General features: G+C 44.8%; 2 protein-coding genes across 2 annotated transcripts in view; one reads left to right on the top strand and one right to left on the bottom strand.

Moving 5' to 3' along the window:
* LOC144593015 (putative enoyl-CoA hydratase) overlaps positions 1–19536 on the top strand; it is a 31571-nt gene extending 12035 nt beyond the window's left edge. The window contains 6 exon segments of the mRNA XM_078398429.1: positions 1755–1797; positions 2395–2451; positions 2454–2477; positions 2570–2719; positions 19314–19388; positions 19391–19536. Of these exon segments, the coding sequence (XP_078254555.1) occupies positions 1755–1797; positions 2395–2451; positions 2454–2477; positions 2570–2719; positions 19314–19388; positions 19391–19536 (495 nt within the window).
* LOC144592536 (uncharacterized) lies at positions 17081–19292 on the bottom strand. The gene is made up of 3 exons (XM_078397113.1): positions 19282–19292; positions 18780–19141; positions 17081–17937 (listed from the first exon to the last, which is right to left on the bottom strand). The coding sequence occupies exons 1-3, from the start codon at positions 19290–19292 to the stop codon at positions 17081–17083; spliced, it is 1230 nt and encodes a 409-aa protein (XP_078253239.1).

Genomic DNA, 19536 nt, shown 5'->3' with positions numbered 1-19536 from the left:
CCCATTCTCCTCCCTTTTCCCAACAACCCCTGACACCCATATTAATCAAGGATCTATTAATCTCTGCCTTAAAAATATCCATTGACTTGGCCTCCACAGCCTTCTGTCGGTTTGGATGTGGTTCAGCTTGAGGATCAAAACAAAAGACACAAAGTGCTAGAGTGACTCAGCGGGTCAGGCAGCATCCCTGGAGAACATGGATAGGTGACGTTTTGGCCTTTCTTCAGACATTGTTGGTGTTCACACACCTGTGTTCGTGCACTACAGGGATTTGTATGTGTTCTAACCAGCAGTGATTATCTTGAATTTATCTTTTTATTCCATGTGTGATAGAAACATAGAATATAGAAACATAGAAAAATAGGTGCAGGAGTAGGCCATCCGGCCCTTCGAGCCAGCACCGCCATTCAATATGATCATGGCTGATCACCTAAAATCAGTCCCCCGTTCCTGCTTTTTCCCCATATCCCTTGATTCCTTTAGCCCTAAGAACTAAATTTAACTTCCTCTTGTAAACATCCAGTGAATTGGCCTCCACTGCCTTCTGTGGCAGAGAATTCCACAGATTCACAACTCTCTGGGTAAAAAAGTTTCTCATCTCAGTCCTAAATGGCCTACCCCTTATGCTGAAACTGTGACCCTGGTTCTGGTCTCCCCCAACATTGGGACCATTTTTCATGCATCTAGCCTGTCCAATCCTTTAAGAATGTTATATGTTTCTATAAGATATCCTTTCATCCTTCTAAATTCCAGTGAATGTTGTTGTTGTTCGTCCTTCGGGTTCGAAGATGACCATGACTTCACTTTCAGTTGGAGGATTGGTGACTGTGGGTCCGGAAGTGACTGGTGAGGCCAATCCGGGCCCGGAAGGCACGCCCAGACGTAGGACACAAGTGGATGGGTGCTGCAGTGGACGTGGAGGTAGCCCGGGCCTTGCCCGCAATGCGTTTCCTCTGGGCCTCTGCAGTGCGCCTGTTCTCTGCTGCACGGGCTCCTGTGGTGAGCTTGCTACGCCAGGTTGGACGGTCCAGAGCAAGAGACTCCCAAGTGCTGAGGTTGATGTCCAAGTCTTTGAGGGACACTTTGAGGCAGTCCTTAAGCCGTTTCTTCTGTCCTCCTATTGAGCACTTGCTCTGACACAGTTCTCCATACAGAAGCTGTTTTGGCAGTCGACTCTCGGGCATTCTGACGACATGGCCTGCCCATCTGGCTTGGGCTTTCCGTAGGAGGGTGTGGACGCTGGGGATTCCGGCCCGTTCCAAGACCTCTGTGTCGGGAATTTTGTCCTGCCACCTGATGTGAAGGAGTCTGCGTAGGCAGTTCAAGTGAAAGTGGTTGAGCTGTTTGGCATAGAGAAGAGTGGTAGACCCTCAGCTTGATGGTAAGGCTGAGTCCTCTCTGCTCCCAAACATTCTCACAGAGTCGCCCAAAGGCAGCGCTGGCCTTGGCAATCCTGTTGTTGACCTCAGCGTCAATGTTCACCACTCGCGAGAGTGTACTACCCAGATAGGTAAAGCTGTCGACTGCCTGTAGATTCTGCCCCTTCACTGTGATGTGTGGTTCCTGGTAGGGCTTTCCAGGTGCGGGCTGGCACATAACTTCAGACTTTTTGGTACCAAAGTTGTCACAGGCCTGTGAGAAGCAGTCCATTTCATGCTGCATCTTCTGCTCTGTGCTGGCGTTGAGGGCACAGTCATCAGCAAACAAAAAATCTCTGATGATGGTCTCCTTCACCTTTGTAACAATGGCTGCAGTTTTCAAAACCAGTGGTTGCTGTGGTGACTGGCTATGCAGTAGCTGGTAGACAGTAGACAATAGACAATATGTGCAGGAGTAGGCTATTCGGCCCTTCAAGCCAGCACCAACTGCAGAAGGACCTCTTTGCTCCTATACTCAACTCCTCTTGTCATGAGGGCCAACATTCTATTGGCTTTCTTCACTGCCTGCTGTACCTGCATGCTTCCTTTCAGTGACTGATGCACTAGGACACCCAGATCTCGTTGTACGTCCCCTTTTCCTAACTTGACACCATTCAGATAATAATCTGCCTTCCTATTCTTACCGCCAAAGTGGATAACCTCACATTTATCCACATGAAACTGCATCTGCCATGCATCTGCCCACTCACACAACCTGTCCAAGTCACCCTGCAACCTCATAGCATCTTCCTCACAGTTCACACTGCCACCCAGCTTTGTGTTATCTGCAAATTTGCTAATGTTACTTTTAATCCCTTCATCCAAGTCATTAATGTATATTGTAAATAGCTGCGGTCCCAGCACCGAGCCTTGCAGTACCTCACTAGTCACTGCCTGCCATTCTGAAAGGGACCCATTTATCCCCACTCTTTGCTTTCTGTCTGTCAACAAATTTTCTATCCATGTCAGTACCATACTGGTGGATTAGCACTCTCCTTGTTAGCTGACCTGCATGTAATGGAGGAAAGCGCTGTCATGGAGTCTTCTGCAGACGATTTGGTAATTATATATAATGAGCAGAAACCTGTAACTTGTTGCATTGGCTAGAGTGCTGAAGCCGTATAAAGCAGTGCCTGCATTTGTTTTCCTAGGTGTTCCACTCATCGACGGAGGCACTGTAAGACTACCAAAGCTAATTGGGTTATCCAGGGCATGGGACCTAATACCGACTGGTCGTCCCGTTAGTGCACAGGAAGCCCACGAGTTTGGCCTTGCCAATCGAGTCATCCCAGACGGTCAAGGTTTGTACAGCCATTGATTTTCAGCTGATATTTTATGTTCCTGTATTTCATTTGGAATTAAGAAATAAACAGTCTCGTGCAGGTTAAATCATAATGGGAAGGTGGAAAGTAGAGGAACAACTTCCAACAGTCCGCAAAGTTTGAAAGTCCAGGACCAACAGAAACCCTGATGGTGCCGAGTTGTCGGAGTTTTAGTGTAGATTGAATACTGCAGCAGTGGGCATGGACATGTTCACAGGTGCTGGATGTTGTAGTGCAGCCCCACTGCACTGTGTTGGCTCCTGCTTGGGAAGGAAACAGTTTAAGGCCTTGCAGACGGTCCATTTCTATTCCGTCCCCACCTCCACGGGAAGCTGAACAGTCGGCCTTGTACCCACATTGACTGTCTCGGGTCCATGAGACACATTTGCTGCAAATGCTCGTGTGGGTGGGGAGGGTGGGGGGTAGAATCATAGTGTTTAATTTTGGCCGTCTGCAGTTCTCCAGATGTCTGGAGGGCCTGTTCCAATGGGAATGTTCCAGCTATTGATATTCAATAGCTTAAGGCAGTCAGTGGCAGTTCTGCAGCAGTCGTTCAGTGGTTTGGATAGAACAGCCCCAGCAGTGGAAATGCACTTAAAGCTGTGATGGGGCAGAATATGGGTGTGCTGGAATTGGAGGGCAAACATGGAGGGTTTGTGCCCAGAATGATAACCTGCTAGGGTGGAGAATTTGGGATGATTTACATGGTGAGTCCAAATAATCTCTCTCACTCTCACTGTCTTACACTCACTCGTGCACACTCTCACACTCACTCACTCTCTCTGTCTCACTCACTTTCTCTCACTATTCCACTCTCTTTCTCTCTGTTGCTCTCTCACATGGTCGCTCTTACTCTCTGTGTCTTTGCATTTCTACGTCTGTTTCTGTCTCTGTCTGTCTCTCTCATTCTGTCTCTGTTTTACTTTTTCAGTCTGTGTTTCACTCACGCTCTCTGTCTCACTCGCATTCTCTCTGTTTTACTCGCACTCTGTCTCTGCCTCACTCTGACTCTCTCTGTCTCACTGTCTAGCTCTCTCACTATGTATCACTCTCTCACTGTATCACTCTGTCTCACTCTCTGTCACTCTGTCTCACTCTATCTCTCTCTGTCTCACTCTCTCTCTGTCTCTCTCTCTCTCTCTCTCTCTCTCTCTCTCTCTCTCTCTCTCTCTCTCTCTCTCTCTGTCACTCTGTCTCACTATCTCTCTGTCTCACTCTCCCTGTCTCACTCTCCCTGTCTCTCTCTCTCTCTCTCTCTCTCTCTCTCTCTCTCTCTCTCTCTCTCTCTCTCTCTCTCTCTCTCTCTGTCACTCTGTCTCACTATCTCTGTCTCTCTCTGTCTCACTCTCCCTGTCTCGCTCTCTCTCTCTCTGTCTCACTCTCTGTCACTCTGTCTCTCTCTCTCTGTCACTCTCTGTTTCACTCTATCTCTTGTCATTCTCTGTTTGTCTCTCTCTCTCTCTCTCTCTCTCTCTCTCTGACTCCCTCTATGTTAGCATAAGCCTGTAACACTTGGTTATTTTCCCATGATGTAACACATCAGAAATGCTCCGTAATGATGGCATTGTTTATGTTATATGTCCTTAAGTGATGCTGAAATCTGGCAAAGACGTTTCTGTGTATGTGAATAAAAATTGCTGATGCGTAACCATCACAGAAGTCATAGGTTCAAGATCCACTCCAGGGACTTGAGCAACAAAATTGTCGTTGACACTCCAGTGGTCTTTTGGATTAGATTTAAATCCTAAAGCTCTATCTGCTCTGTGTGGTGGATGTAAAAAATCCCATCACTCTTTTTGAACAATAGATTATTCTTCGTGATATCCTCGTCATTATTTATTCAGGTCAGTATCCCAGCGATGCTTTTTGATAGCTTGCTATGCACAAATTGGCGTTGTTGTACCAGACACTGCAGTTTAATTGAAAGTTGCCACCTTCAATAAGAGATGTTCAGTTTATACCTGTGCTTACAAATATTTGCTAATACAATCGGCAAAGCCGGACCACTCTGGTGTGGACTTTGGTTTATTTCTATGTTAGCGGAAAGCAGAACTGTGATTCAGTGTAAATGGAGTTCTCTAAGTAGGGCAGTGGTATTGCAGGCAAGGGGCATGTAGGAATGTTCGGGAACTGATTTCTTCCTGTGCAAGGAAAGTGTTGAAATGCTCTTGAGGGTGAACAATATTGTTACCATAAGGATAGGACGCAGAGCAGAGAAACGCACCCTTATGCCAGAAGAAGATAAATGGGGGACCCAGCGACACAGGATGCCACGAACAGCAAACAAGGTCTCACATTAGGTCACGGTGAAAATTGGGAAGGGACATTTTATTCTGGGAAATGTTGAGCTGCAGATTTGGCAGTGCAACCTGGGACAAGAGAGAACAGTTACTGAAGACATGGCCAGACATAAGGCAATTGCGGTTACTGTAAATATACTGTTATTCTGGGTGCGTCAAGTGAACAAGGAATTTCATTGCACCCTGGTGTATATGACAAAGAAATATCTATATTTGAATCTGAAACTTGGGCTGTAAAGAAATCCCAGCATGTAAATGAAAGACCTTCTCTAGGGGAGGTATGATAGGCGTTTGGCTAAGACATGAAAGAAAATCATTTCACAAGGATCCAAGAGCCACGTTGAAATCGATGGTAGTGAAAGGAATGGGATATTTCCAGGAATAGGTTTGCAATGAGAATGGATAACAGGGATGTATTCAGAAACATGCATTCAGAAAAGTAAAGACCAACATGAACTCATTCTTTGCAAGTCGTGAATTTGCACTGAAAACTGTTTGGTTGTCAACAATTAGAGGCTGGCTATGTGTTGACTGCAGGTCAACAAGTGAACCAGGTATTGTGTGGAAGACGGCAAAATATGAGGGAAGAAGGTATCCATTGAAGAAAGGCCAAGAGTTTGGGAAACAGACTCTCAAAAGTCACAAGCTGGTCAGAGAATTAGTCCAGCTGAGGTACCAGGGGCAACAATTTCCAAGTCCAAGGCAGGAAGATGATAGTCCATTATAAGTAGTCCTAGTAAATAGCATCAGCATCTTGGCTGTGTTAGAACAATGGGCTATTCTTGAACTACAAAGGCAGGCGGTTTAGAGGAAAAATCTATTCAAACAGCACAGAAGGCTCAGAGGTAAAATGGCAGCAGTTGTGGCATTACAAGAGTCCACAAGGCAGGAAGCACAGAGCTCAGCATAAGGTGCTGCAGTGAGCTAATCTTGATCGCATCCAGCAAGAAAATGGAGCTGTTGAAAGTGCAAATTCTTGGGAAGGGTTCAGAGTCTATAAGACTCTTGATGTTTACAGAATTGTGAATGTATTAGACCAAGTATAGGTTGAGGTGAGACACAAATAATTGCAGATGCTGAAATTTTGAGCAAAAAATATAGCGCTAGAGGAACTCAGCAGGTCGGGCAGCATCTCTGTCTTTGGCCAGCTTTTTCAGTCTGAGGAAGGATTCTGACCCAAAGCATCGTCCGTCCATTCCTTCCACAGATGTTTCCTTATCGACTGAGTTTCTCCAGCACTTTGTTTTATGCTGTAGGTTGAGTTAGGGGCAGCATTGCAACGTGAATGCTTGGAAATGATCCATAAGGGAAAAGTCAATTGCCATGAATGCAAAGGGACAGCACAAGGGAGGAATGGTTTTTGTCGGCATGGAATCAAGATAAGAGTCCGGATGCGATGGCAAATATGTAAAGATGGAGAGATTTAAAAAGCCATCAGAGTAGATTGTTCATGGCATCCAGTAAAGTACAGAATGCAATCATTAACTGTAGGCAAGGTCATTTGCTAAACATGGTCATGGGAATCGTGTTTCTCTTCACCCAGAGCTTTATTGTGCCATTCTTTTTCATTCCCACTGCAGTCTGTGGTCGCAGTCACATAGCGTTTGACCTGCTGACCTCTCCAGCATTTCGCTGTGACTTTCGCTTCTCCACAGAGAGACTTTCTTACACTGCCAATATTTGACTCAGCTGGGAAGGAATGTTTAAGCTTCACAATAGTTTGTAATAATAAAAAAGCTTTAGTCCCTGCATTACAATCATTGACCTTGAAATTACTCGGAGTGAACATTATGAATGCTTAACGGATTCTGCAGGAATTGCATTTCCCTGGTATTTAAATGCAGAGAGTAAAGAGCTTAAAATAATAGGTATAATATCACAATTAAAATGACAGACATGAGTATTTGCAACAAATAGAGGAAGCATCTTTATATCCTTATTAATGAAGCATAGTGTTAAGCCAGTGCATCATTTTTATTTCCTCGGTCAATCTAAAACAAACAAACTAATTTCATCAGACTTTCGCAGAAGTGGGCGTCCTGCTGGGGACAATATTCATTGCCTGTCCCCAATTCCCCTTGAACTGAGTGATTTTAGTGGGCAGTTATGTTCAATGATTTTACTGCGGGCTGGAGTTGCACAGAAAAGACTGGATAAGGTCAACAGGTTTCCTTTGCTGAAATGCAGCAGTGATCAAGATAGCTTTTTAGCGCAATCCACCAGTTTCCTAGTCACCCACAGGGCATTGATTCCTCTTTGTAAACCTCTTTGGCTGTGACCTGGTAAAAAAGGAGAAACAACAACTAGCTTGCATGACTTAAACTTAATTGAGACTAGTGCACATTCTTTGTTAGTTTCCAGAATTCCCTTTGGAAATTCCAGGGACAAGGAACTAACAGACTCTGCACTGAGTAATCCCATCGTGATTATTGCATGGTGTCACTCATTTCATCACAATACTGATACCAGCTCCTTATTTCCCAATCATTCCATGTTACCTTAATTTACTATGTACATTTATCAGCTGCTTTGTTGGGATTTGAGCTCGGCTCTCTGAGTTACCAGTCCAAGACATCACCAGGTGTGCCGGACGTTCTTCTGTTTCCTCTGAGCAGCCTGACCACTGCCATGGATCCTTTTAAACTTTTAGAGCAACAGCGCGGAAACAGGCACTTCAGCCTGCCGACCAGCGATCACCCCGTACACCCCGTACACCAGCACTATCCTACATACTAGGGATAATACCAAATTTGATTTGGCAGACTGCTGCCAACCATTGCCCATTTAACCAGCAGTGGTTTTGCTTTTTCTGCTTGTACTTTATACAGTGTGGAAATAGATATGGGCTCGAAGTTTGACATTGTCCAGCATTACACTGTGGGAATCCACTCATGGATCCTACACCAGGTCACACTGGGGGCAGGGTCCCAAACCCCATCAATTTCAAATGAGCGATGCACAAGTTAAGGGGAAGGGTAGTAACTTACTAGTTATTCTACTTTAGAGTAATGGCTTTAATTATTCATATATGTTTTTAAGTTTATAGTTAAATTTTCAACATATGTTTGTCATAGTTTTCGGTGTTTTGGCTTTATAGAGCACACAAAGAAAATCCTCTGGCCCACCATTCTGACTACCAAGCACCAAAAGGATGAGGGGGTGATCTTTTTTAGTATACCGAGGGACAATACAAAGCTTTTTGTTGCATGTTCTCCAGTCAGCGACAAGACTAAACATGATTACAGTCAAGCCATCCGCAGTGTACAGATACAATAGACAATAGACAATAGACAATAGGTGCAGGAGTAGGCCATTCAGCCCTTCGAGCCAGCACCGCCATTCAATGCGATCATGGCTGATCACTCTCAATCAGTACCCCGTTCCTGCCTTCTCCCCATACCCCCTCACTCCGCTATCCTTAAGAGCTCTATCCAGCTCTCTCTTGAAAGCATCCAACGAACTGGCCTCCACTGCCTTCTGAGGCAGAGAATTCCACACCTTCACCACTCTCTGACTGAAAAAGTTCTTCCTCATCTCCATTCTAAATGGCCTACCCCTTATTCTTAAACTGTGGCCCCTTGTTCTGGACTCCCCCAACATTGGGAACATGTTTCCTACCTCTAATGTGTCCAATCCCCTAATTATCTTATATGTTTCAATAAGATCCCCCCTCATCCTTCTAAATTCCAGTGTATACAAGCCTAATTGCTCCAGCCTTTCAACATACGACAGTCCCGCCATTCCGGGAATTAACCTAGTGAACCTACGCTGCACGCCCTCAATAGCAAGAATATCCTTCCTCAAATTTGGAGACCAAAACTGCACACAGTACTCCAGGTGCGGTCTCACCAGGGCCTGGTACAACTGTAGAAGGACCTCTTTGCTCCTATACTCAACTCCTCTTGTTATGAAGGCCAACATTCCATTGGCTTTCTTCACTGCCTGCTGTACCTGCATGCTTCCTTTCAGTGACTGATGCACTAGGACACCCAGATCTCGTTGAACTTCCCCTCTTCCTAACTTGACATCATTCAGATAATAATCTGCCTTTCTATTCTTACTTCCAAAGTGAATAACCTCACACTTATCTACATTAAACTGCATCTGCCATGTATCCGCCCACTCACACAACCTGTCCAAGTCACCCTGCAGCCTTATTGCATCTTCCTCACAATTCACACTACCCCCCCAGCTTAGTATCATCTGCAAATTTGCTAATGGTACTTTTAATCCCTTCATCTAAGTCATTAATGTATATCGTAAATAGCTGGGGTCCCAGCACCGAACCTTGCGGTACCCCACTGGTCACTGCCTGCCATTCCGAAAGGGACCCATTTATCCCCACTCTTTGCTTTCTGTCTGTCAACCAATTTTCTATCCATGTCAGTACCCTACCCCCAATACCATGTGCTCTAATTTTGCCCACTAATCTCCTATGTGGGACCTTGTCGAAGGCTTTCTGAAAGTCGAGGTACACCACATCCACTGACTCTCCCCTGTCAATTTTCCTAGTTACATCCTCAAAAAATTCCAGTAGATTTGTCAAGCATGATTTCCCCTTCGTAAATCCATGCTGACTCGGAATGATCCTGTTACCGCTATCCAAATGCTCAGCAATTTCGTCTTTTATAATTGACTCCAGCATCTTCCCCACCACTGATGTCAGACTAACTGGTCTATAATTACCCGTTTTCTCTCCCTCCTTTCTTAAAAAGTGGGATAACATTTGCTATCCTCCAATCCACAGGAACTGATCCTGAATCTATAGAACATTGAAAAATGATCTCCAATGCTTCCACTATTTCTAGAGTCACCTCCTTAAGTACCCTGGGATACAGACCATCAGGCCCTGGGGATTTATCAGCCTTCAGTCCCATCAGTCTACCCAAAACCATTTCCTGCCTAATGTGGATTTCCTTCAGTTCCTCCATCACCCTAGGTTCTCCGGCCCCTAGAACATTTGGGAGATTGTGTGTATCTTCCTCAGTGAAGACAGATCCAAAGTAACGGTTTAACTCGTCTGCCATTTCTTTGTTCCCCATAATAAATTCCCCTGCTTCTGTCTTCAAGGGACCCACATTTGCCTTGACTATTTTTTTCCTCTTCACGTACCTAAAAAAACTTTTGCTATTCTCCTTTATATTATTGGCTAGTTTACCCTCGTACCTCATCTTTTCTCCCCGTATTGCCTTTTTAGTTAACTTTTGTTGCTCTTTAAAAGAGTCCCAATCCTCTGTCTTCCCACTCTTCTTTGCTATGTTATACTTCCTCTCCTTAATTTTTATGCTGTCCTTGACTTCCCTTGTCAGCCACAGGTGTCTCTTACTCCCCTTAGAGTCTTTCCGCCTCTTTGGGATAAATTGATCCTGCAACCTCTGCATTATTCCCAGGAATACCTGCCATTGCTGTTCTACCGTCTTCCCTGCTAGGGCCTCCTTCCAGTCAATTTTGGCCAGCTCCTTCCTCATGCCTCTGTAATCCCCTTTGCTATACTGTAATACTGACACTTCCGATTTTCCCTTCTGCCTTTCCATTTGCAGAGTAAAACTTATCATGTTGTGATCACTGCCTCCTAATGGCTCTTTTACCTCTAGTCCCCTTATCAGATCAGGATCATTACACAACACTAAATCCAGAATTGCCTTCTCCCTGGTAGGCTCCAGTACAAGCTGTTCTAAGAATCCATCTCGAAGGCACTCTACAAACTCTCTTTCCTGGGGTCCATTTCCAACCTGATTTTCCCAGTCTACCTGCATGTTGAAATCTCCCATAACCACCGTAGCATTACATTTGTGACACGCCAATTTTATCTCCTGATTCAACTTGCACCCTATGTCGAGGCTACTGTTTGGGGGCCTATAGATAACTCCCATTAGGGTCTTTTTACCCTTACAATCCCTCAATTCCTCATACAGGATCAAGGGTATTACATTTAGTGCAAGATAAAGTCCAGAAGCCTCATTAAAGATAGTTTGAAAGCCTCCAATGAAGTAGATGGGGTGGTTGGGGGGGGGGGGGGGGGGTGGTCAGGACCACTCTCTACTGATAACGGCTGGGAAGAAACTATCCCATAATCTGTAGGTATGCGTTCCCAAACATCTGTACCTCTTGCCTCATGGGATAGGGGAGAAGAGGGAGTGACTGGGGTGAGACTGGCTCTTGATTGCGCTGGTGGCCTTGCCGAGGCAATGTGAAGTGTAGATTGAGTCAATGGAATCTTGTATTTGTGATAGTGTGGGCTACGTCCAGAATTCTCCACCATTTCTTGTGGTCCTGGATGGGGCTGAGCCAAACCATACTGTGAAGCATCCCAGGTAAAACGCTTTCTACGGTGCATCCTTAGAAGTTGATGAAGGTTGCTGTGGGACATGCCAAACCTCCTGAGTCTTCTAAGGAAGTAGAGGTAATGGTGTGCTTTCTTGGTCATTGCTTCCATGTGACTGGTCCAGGATAAATTGCTGGTATCAATTATTCCTAAGAACTTGAAGCTTTCATCCATCTCTACTTCAATGCCATCATAGTATACTCGGGCATGAGTATTGCTTCGTTTCCTGAAGTCAATCACAATCTCCTTCGTCTTGCTGACATGGAGGGAGAGGTTATTGTCTTGACACCAGGTCTCCTTCCTGTACTCCCTCTCATCATTATTTGATATCCAGCCCATTTTGGTGGTGTCTTCTGCGAATTTGAGTTGGATTGGTATTTGGCTGCTCATTCATGAGTCAATATGAGTGAATGTCTACAGAGGGAGCTGAGAACACATCCTTGTGGGGCACCAGTGTTCAGGATTATCGTAGAGGACAGCCAGCTGCTGTGTTGGTGCACTGGAGGCAATGGGGAATTTGGCTGGGAGATGAGCGGGATCCATTGCCTCATACATTTCAGCTCAACCAGTTAACAGTGAGTTTGAGCTCAACCTCCAAACATAAACAGGTACAAGCTTAGGTTGTACATTTGGGTTGGAGTGACCATCATTCTGGAATTTTAATATTGTCCTCTAAATTATCTCCAATCCAGCCACAGCTCATTTGAGGCAAGGTGCAGTAAGAGATATTGAGAAAAGAGTGCGGGTGATGACACAGCCTTGCTTGACATCAATCTGCATATACGTGGGTCTGCTGTGATCCAACTGGTGAGATTACCATGAATTATGGTCTTGATGCATTGACACCGTTAATTCTGGCCTTTTGTTTAAAATTCAACAAGGATATGGGTGGCACTGTTGGTGACAGACCCTTCAAACAACCATGATATGCAGTTCTTTTCAAAGGTTTTCCGTTGCCTTTCCCTCTATGAAAAGTCCCTGTAAAACTTCCCTTGCTGAATAATCTTGGCTATCCCTTGGGCGGTACGGTGGCGCAGTGGTAGAGCTGCTGCCTATTACAGCTCCAGAGACCTGAATTTGATCCAGAGGACTACAGGTGCTGTCTGTGCAGAATTTGTACATTCTCCCTGTGACCGCGTGGGTCTTCTCTGGGTGCGCCGGTTTCCTCCCACATTCCAAAGACATACAGGTTTGTCGATTAATTGGCGTCTGTAAATTGTAAATTTACTTTGCTGCCTTCATATCAAAAATTGAATAAGCCTCATGTGAAAGTGGAATGTCTATGAGGAGCAATTGTATTCCCTCTCAGCTCTTGGGTTATTATCCTTTGTTGAGCAATAATAATGCAAAGATGCTCTGCAAAGCAACACCAGTATGTAACTAAATGTGTAGGAAGGAATTGCAGATGCTGGTTTATACCAAAGATAAATACAAAGTGTTGGGGTAACTCAGCAGGTCAGGCAGCATCTCTGGAAAAAAGGATGGGTGACGTTTCGGGTTGGAACCCTTTAAGAAGGTCCTGAAACATCACACATCCTTTTTATGCAGAGATGCTGCCTGACGTATCCAGAGTTACTCCAGCACTTTGTGTCTAGCACAAGCATGCAACATCAGCTTGCCAAGTGGGCAGATTGTAGTGTATAGACTACAGTCACATCATTCTTCCGTCTTGGTGATCTGGTTCCTGTGGATGCTGAGCTGAAAATGGGAAACCTTACACTCTAAATGTGGTTGCATATCATTTTATGATGTGAGCCATCCATGATGTGTTTCCCAGCTCATCTCCAACAGACACATTGGAGGAATTATCTGACAAAGTAGTCATCCACATGCAGGGTGGGGGGTAGCCAATATTAAGATGATGTGGAATCATATAATGACACCCTCAAGAACAGAGGAAGTTGCCTTTGGATGCAAGAATGTTGTAACCCAGGACATTTTGTGGTCACTGAGATCCACTGGTATCTTGTACTTATGGAGCCTCTCCCACACAATCCGCTTGCTTAAAATTTGGACTTGTAACATGAGCACATGTGAAGTTATGTAGACACATCTCCACACCAGTTCCCAGACTTATTCACTCTCCAACCTGACTTACAATTTGTTGACAAACTTGGTGTCAGTTTTTATTTTTTTATGTCTTTGGTTTATTTTAATGACACCAAGATCCTCTCACACCCTGTTTAGGAAAACAGGGCTCTTGTGAATGAGTCAATATTGGCTTTCAGTGCCAGAACTGGCAGCAATTCAAATTAGTCAACAAGAATGGTCACCGGGGTGATTTAAAGGTTGCTGTCCGGGGACCCGGAGTGTAAAAATAAAGCTTAAATGTCCTGAAGTGGAACACAACCATTCCAAACATAGACCAAGTCCAGCATTTTCCCTACTTACGTCTGCAGGACCTCGTGAATATTTGTTGATGAATTAACTATGGAGAAGTCTGGTTTAGAAACCCAGTGGTTAAAATGCCCAAATATTCATACCGGACCTTGAGATAAACACATTTCTTCAAGGGAAATTGTGAGACATTCTGACTTACAAACCAAATATTCCACTACTTAAATAAACCAAATGTAGAGGTGGTGCTTCTTTTAAATGTACCGTAGTGCAAACCCGCCATGTTTTTCATAGGCCGAGAAAACATTTCACAGATGTACTAAGATTGGCTCCTGGGAATAAGTCTGACTTAACTAGAAAAAGCAAAGTGAATTTGGATTTTGTTAGGGCTCTATCCATGTGAAATGGTTAATGGTTGAAGGGCCAAATGGCCTCCTCCTGCACCTATTTTCTATGTTTCTAATAGGGTTTGTGACACTACTGCCAAGATTGGTGATGGAAGCTTTGGGGAAATGCACTCTCATTGGTTTCAATTAACACCAGAGATGAAAATAACCTGCACTGTCAGGAACTATTGATCAATGAGGACATTGGAAGTCAGGATTGCACCTTTCATATCACTATGGTCTGAAACCTTCTTGCAGCCAACAAAGGATTAGTACTCTGTCTCTCTGTGTTACAGCCAGTGGTGTATTGCTTCTCATGACTTCCTTTCTCTTCATTCTCTAAAAAGAAAGGAGAAGGAAAGGAGGTGGCACAGTTGTGCAGCTGTGGAGTTCTTACCTCACAGCACCAGTGACCTCAGTTCGCTCCTGCTCTGTGGTGCGATCTGTATGAAGTTTGCACGTTCTCTGTGAACATGTGGGCTTCGCCCTACTGTTCTGGTTCCCTCTTACATCCTGGACATGCTGATTGTCCCCACTGTGTAGCAGAGTGGGAGAATCTGGGGAGAATTGATGAGAATGTAGGGAGAATAGATGGAATTAGTATATGATGAATGTAAATGGGTGCTTGTTGGTCAGTGCAGACTTGGTGGACCAAAGAGCAGGTTTCTATACTGTGTGACAATATGAATCCGTGAAATGGAAGGAGATTAGCATGGATCGACTGGGCTTATATTCACTTGAATTTAGAAGGATGAGAGGGGATCTTATAGAAAATATAAAATTCTTAAGGGATTGGACAGGCTAGATGCAGGAAAAATGTTCCCGATGTTGGGTGAGTCCAGAACCAGGGGTCACAGTTTAAGAATAAGGGGTATTTAGGACTGAGATGAGGAAAAACTTTTTCATCCAGAGAGTTGTGAATCTGTGGAATTCTCTGCCACAGAAGGCAGTGGAGGCCAATTCACTGGATATTTTCAAGAGAGAGTTAGATATAGCTCTTAGAGCTAACGGAATCAAGGGATATGGGGAGAAAGCAGGAATGGGTACTGATTTTGGATGATCAGCCATGATCATATTGAATGGCGGTGCTGACTCGAAGGGCCAAATGGCTTACTCCTGCGTCTATTTTCTATGTTTCTATCCCTGGCTGGCCTTGCATGTATATGGCTCCAGACCCACCAATTGATTGATCGTGGAACTTCAGACGGCAACCTGAGATGTCCAACTAACATTGGTGTTGTCATCAACATCCACACCCCATAAATAAAAAATAATCCTTATATGACAAACTAATTTGATATGGATCACGCAGCACTGCGGTCTTTCAGACTTCAGCATGACTCTATTGTGAGGCAAACCTGTGCTGACTCAAGCAGCTGAAATGTGCTCTGCATTCCAGAAATAGGTTAGTGTGTGTGTGGTTTGTGGCCAGAGAATGGAACTCATGAGCTGGACCAGGAAAGTGTGCATGTGTCATCTGTCATTGCTTTAAAGGGTAGCCGTGACCTTTTGGGACTCTCCCTGAAGTGTTCCCAGACCAAGGTGGGTTGGAATGAAGCCACGTGTGACGGCTGCCAGGAAAGCAACCATCAGTGTGCAGGATGTGGCGGCAGTGGCAGAAAACGACCCACTCACCGAATGACTGGTATCTTTCCCTATTGGATGGGACCGTCGAAGAGTCCGCCAATGACTAAACAATTTTCCAGAAGGGAATGAATTCCCTGTGTCCTGCCAAGCAGATGGTAAACATGCACAGGAAAAACCGTGTTATTGGTCTTGTTTGCTGTGGTCTACATTTTATTACGCATTTAACAGTATTACAAGTTGGGCTGGGTGGTGTTGGACCTTGCCCACAATTTGGCCTTTAGTAGAAACAAGGAACTGCGGATGCTGGTTTATACCATAGACACAAATTGCTGGAGTAACTCAGCGGTTCAGGCAGCATCGCTGGAGAAAAAAGATGGGTGACGTTTTGGGTCGGGACCTTTCAGACTGGAAGTAGGAGGGGGGGGGGGGACACTAGTAAAACGACCAGGGTGGAAGAAGGGGGCAAGGGAGGATGGGGAAGTGGAGGGGAATGCAAGAAGAAATTACTTAAAATTATAGAATTCATTGTTCATACCGTAGGGGTGTAAGCTACCCAAGCAAAATATGATTCAATTTACATGTGGCATCACCTTGGCAATGGAGGAGGCCCAGGACAGAAAGGTCGGTATGGAAATGGAAAGGGGAGTTGAAATGATTGCCAACCGGGAGATCCAGTAGGCCTAGGCAGACCAAGCGTAAGTGTTCATCAAAACAGTCGCTGACTCTACATTTGGTCTCGCTGATGTACAGGAATCCACATCAGGAACATCTGATGCAGTAGGTGAGGTTAGTGCACATTGCCCAAGGTGCCTTCTGCACCAGCACAATTCCAGATGTGGACGCTCAAATAAACTGACCACACCTACTGCCAACCACCCACCACCCCCCTCCCCCCCGTGACATCCACTTATACTTAAGAGGCCTCTGGTGAAGTGATGTAATGAGTAGGATCCACACTAAATATCATTGAGACCCCACCTCAGAAACCCCAAATTGGCAAAGGGGCAAATTTGAATTGTTTTCATGTGTTTCTGATAGTGATGTGTATCAATATATGTCATTTTCTTCATTAAAAAGTGAAAATAGCTTAATTTAAAATATGGTAAAGTGCAAACATATAATTCAAAATATTAAATGAAATAACTCAAATCTGCACACACCTTTTCCCTCTGATGGGCCAGATGTGAAGTGCGTTTAGCCAGTCTTCTCAGCACGATAGTGCTTCAATGCTGGGCTTGATAGTGAATGTAGGCAAATAACCAGAGATAATAATAATAATAATAATAATGCATTACATTTATATAGCGCTTTTCATATACTCAAAGACGCTTTACAGGGATTTAGAGAACATAGGGAAGTGAATACATAGATAAATAAGTAAACGAGACAGAAGGTGAGGTGACCTTCAGTGGTTGAAGGCAGTACTGAACAGGTGAGACTTCAGTGATGTTTTGAATGTGGTGAGTGTGGAGGAGTCTCTAACGGTTTGGGGTAGTGAGTTCCATAGGGTGGGAGCAGCGATGGAGAAAGCCCTGTCCCCCCAGGATCTGAGTTTGGTCCGGATGTGGGGGGATAGGAGATTGGCAGCAGCAGAGCGGAGGGTGCAGGTGGGAGTGTGCCTGTGGAGGAGGTCGGTCAGGTAGGATGGAGCCAGGTTATGGAGGGCTTTGGAGGTCATGAGGAGGATTTTGTACTGGATTCTCTGGGGGATGGGGAGCCAGTGGAGTTTATAAAGGACGGGGGTGATATGGTCACGGATCGGGGTGTGGGTGAGTAGACGGGCAGTGGAGTTTTGAATGTATTGAAGTTTACTGATGATTTTTGAGGGTGCGCCATAGAGGAGGCTGTTGCAGTAGTCCAGACGGGAGGTGATGAAGGCGTGGATGAGGGTTTCTGCAGGTGTGGAGGAGAGGGATGGACGGAGACGGGCAATGTTTTTGAGGTGGAAGAAGGCTGTCTTTGTGATGTGTTTGATGTGTTTGTCGAAGGAGAGGGTTTGATCAAAGATGATTCCAAGATTCTGGATGTGAGGGGAGGTGGATACTGGGAGACCATCAATATTGAGGATGAAGTTTTGGGTGGATTTGGTGAGCATTTTTGGACCAATGATGATGATTTCAGATTTGTTGCAGTTGAGTTTGAGGAAATTTGATTGAAGCCAAGATTTTATTTCAGTGATGCAGTTTGTCAGTGTAGAGTGTGTGGTGGTGGAGATTGACTTGGTGGAGATGAGGAGCTGAGATTGGTGGATGAGGTGAGGAGCTGAGCTTGGTGGAGATGAGATTCTCCAACATCTTATGTAAGAAACATGAGAGATAGAGGCAGGAGTTGGCCATTCAGCCCTTCATTTCTGCTCTGCCACACAGTAAGAGGAAGCCACTTTATTGTACCAAACACATAGCCCTAATTTGCTTCATATCTAAAAATGTAGCAATTTCTGTCTTGTATATACTCCATGATTGAATCTTAAAAGCCCTCTTGGGTAGGGATTCCCAAAGACTCATTGTCCTCTGGGTGAAGTCATTCCTTTGCACTTCAGTCCAGAATGATGACACCCAGGTTCTAGCCACCTCAGCCAGGGGAAATATCCTCCCTGTATCTATCTGTATCTGGAGGATTTTCATTGAGATCACCTCTCATTTTTCTAAAGCTTAGAGAATCTATGCCCAGGCAGAACATCGAAAATAGAACAATACAGCACAAGAACATGCCCTTCGGCCCACAATGTCTTTAGACTTGTTTTCACTTTACACTTTACTTTTAGACTTTAGAGATACAGCGTGGAAAATTCCGGGCATGCACCACACTCTGTGTAAAAATGTTGTCCCACATATCTCCTTTAAACTTTGCCCCTCTCACTTAAACCCATCTGATTTGATTGGATAACATGTAAAACAAAGCTTTTCACTGTACCTTGGTGCACGTGACATTACTGAACCTAAATCTGATTGGGTTTTGTTATTTGACCACCAGCTCATCTCAGATCATCTACTGGCTGCCAATCTACATGATCTGTAAGATACTGGGAAAAGAACAAGTAATTCAAGATAACAACAAGAGTACTTAACTAAATTAAAATGTTCAATGTCAGGATGTTTTCTTACTATGACTCCCACAGATTTTTGCAAATTCCACACTGAACAGCGTTGTGAAGGTCCACCACCGATTTTCCGGCAACTGGTAGTCCGGCACTTCCTGTAATCCGGGAAAAATTCCGAGAGTGCACTTGAACTCCCCGCATCGGACGTCCCCCGAAAATGTTACACCTTGACCAGCTGAGGCAGCCGATCTCAAACTTCTGCGGCCAATCGGCGGGTCGAATTTACCCCCTGCTGTGGAACTCGGGAGATGGCGGATCCATTTTGGTAGCCGACTTCCGAGGTTGACCTTGCGTGCCGGTATCTCGGCGGCCAAGGCTAACTGTTCCAGTACCGTTCGACTCCTCTCCTCTCGAAGGCCGCGACCTCTGTTAGTCCGGCAAAACAGATAATCTAGAAAGGCTTTGAATCCAAGAGTGTTGGAAAATCAGTTGTTCACCCTCTATCTGAAAGAATGCAAGTGGCACGGCTCCAACATTGTTACTGCCCTATTCCATATGACACATACCTTACACACATGCCTTGTTGTTTTCTTCCATTTTTTCCAATGTGCCCTGGAATTAGCAGAACAGATATCTGCTTTTCCCCAGAACTACATGTGTACGGACAGAGCCTCTGCTACTACAGCATGTTTGATGCCTCGAGTTTCGCAGGAGCCCTGCCGTATGAATTTGACAACGCTAAAAATGTGATTTTGAAAGAATCTATTTCTTGTGCAAGGAATTTTGTCTCAGGAACTGGAAGGCAAGGAAAATTCAGTTAA

The sequence above is a fragment of the Rhinoraja longicauda genome, chromosome 4 (genome assembly GCF_053455715.1).
Source record: "Rhinoraja longicauda isolate Sanriku21f chromosome 4, sRhiLon1.1, whole genome shotgun sequence".
Taxonomy (NCBI): Eukaryota; Metazoa; Chordata; class Chondrichthyes; order Rajiformes; family Arhynchobatidae; genus Rhinoraja; species Rhinoraja longicauda.
This window is presented reverse-complemented; position numbering and strand designations above follow the sequence as displayed.

What these genes read in the sequence shown, in the direction of transcription:
- LOC144592536 (XM_078397113.1), bottom strand. An exon ending in AAAAATCTGTGGGAGTCATA is followed by an intron (nt 17,938 to 18,779) that starts GTAAGAAAACAT and finishes CACCAAGCTCAG; the next exon opens with CTCCTCACCTCATCCACCAA.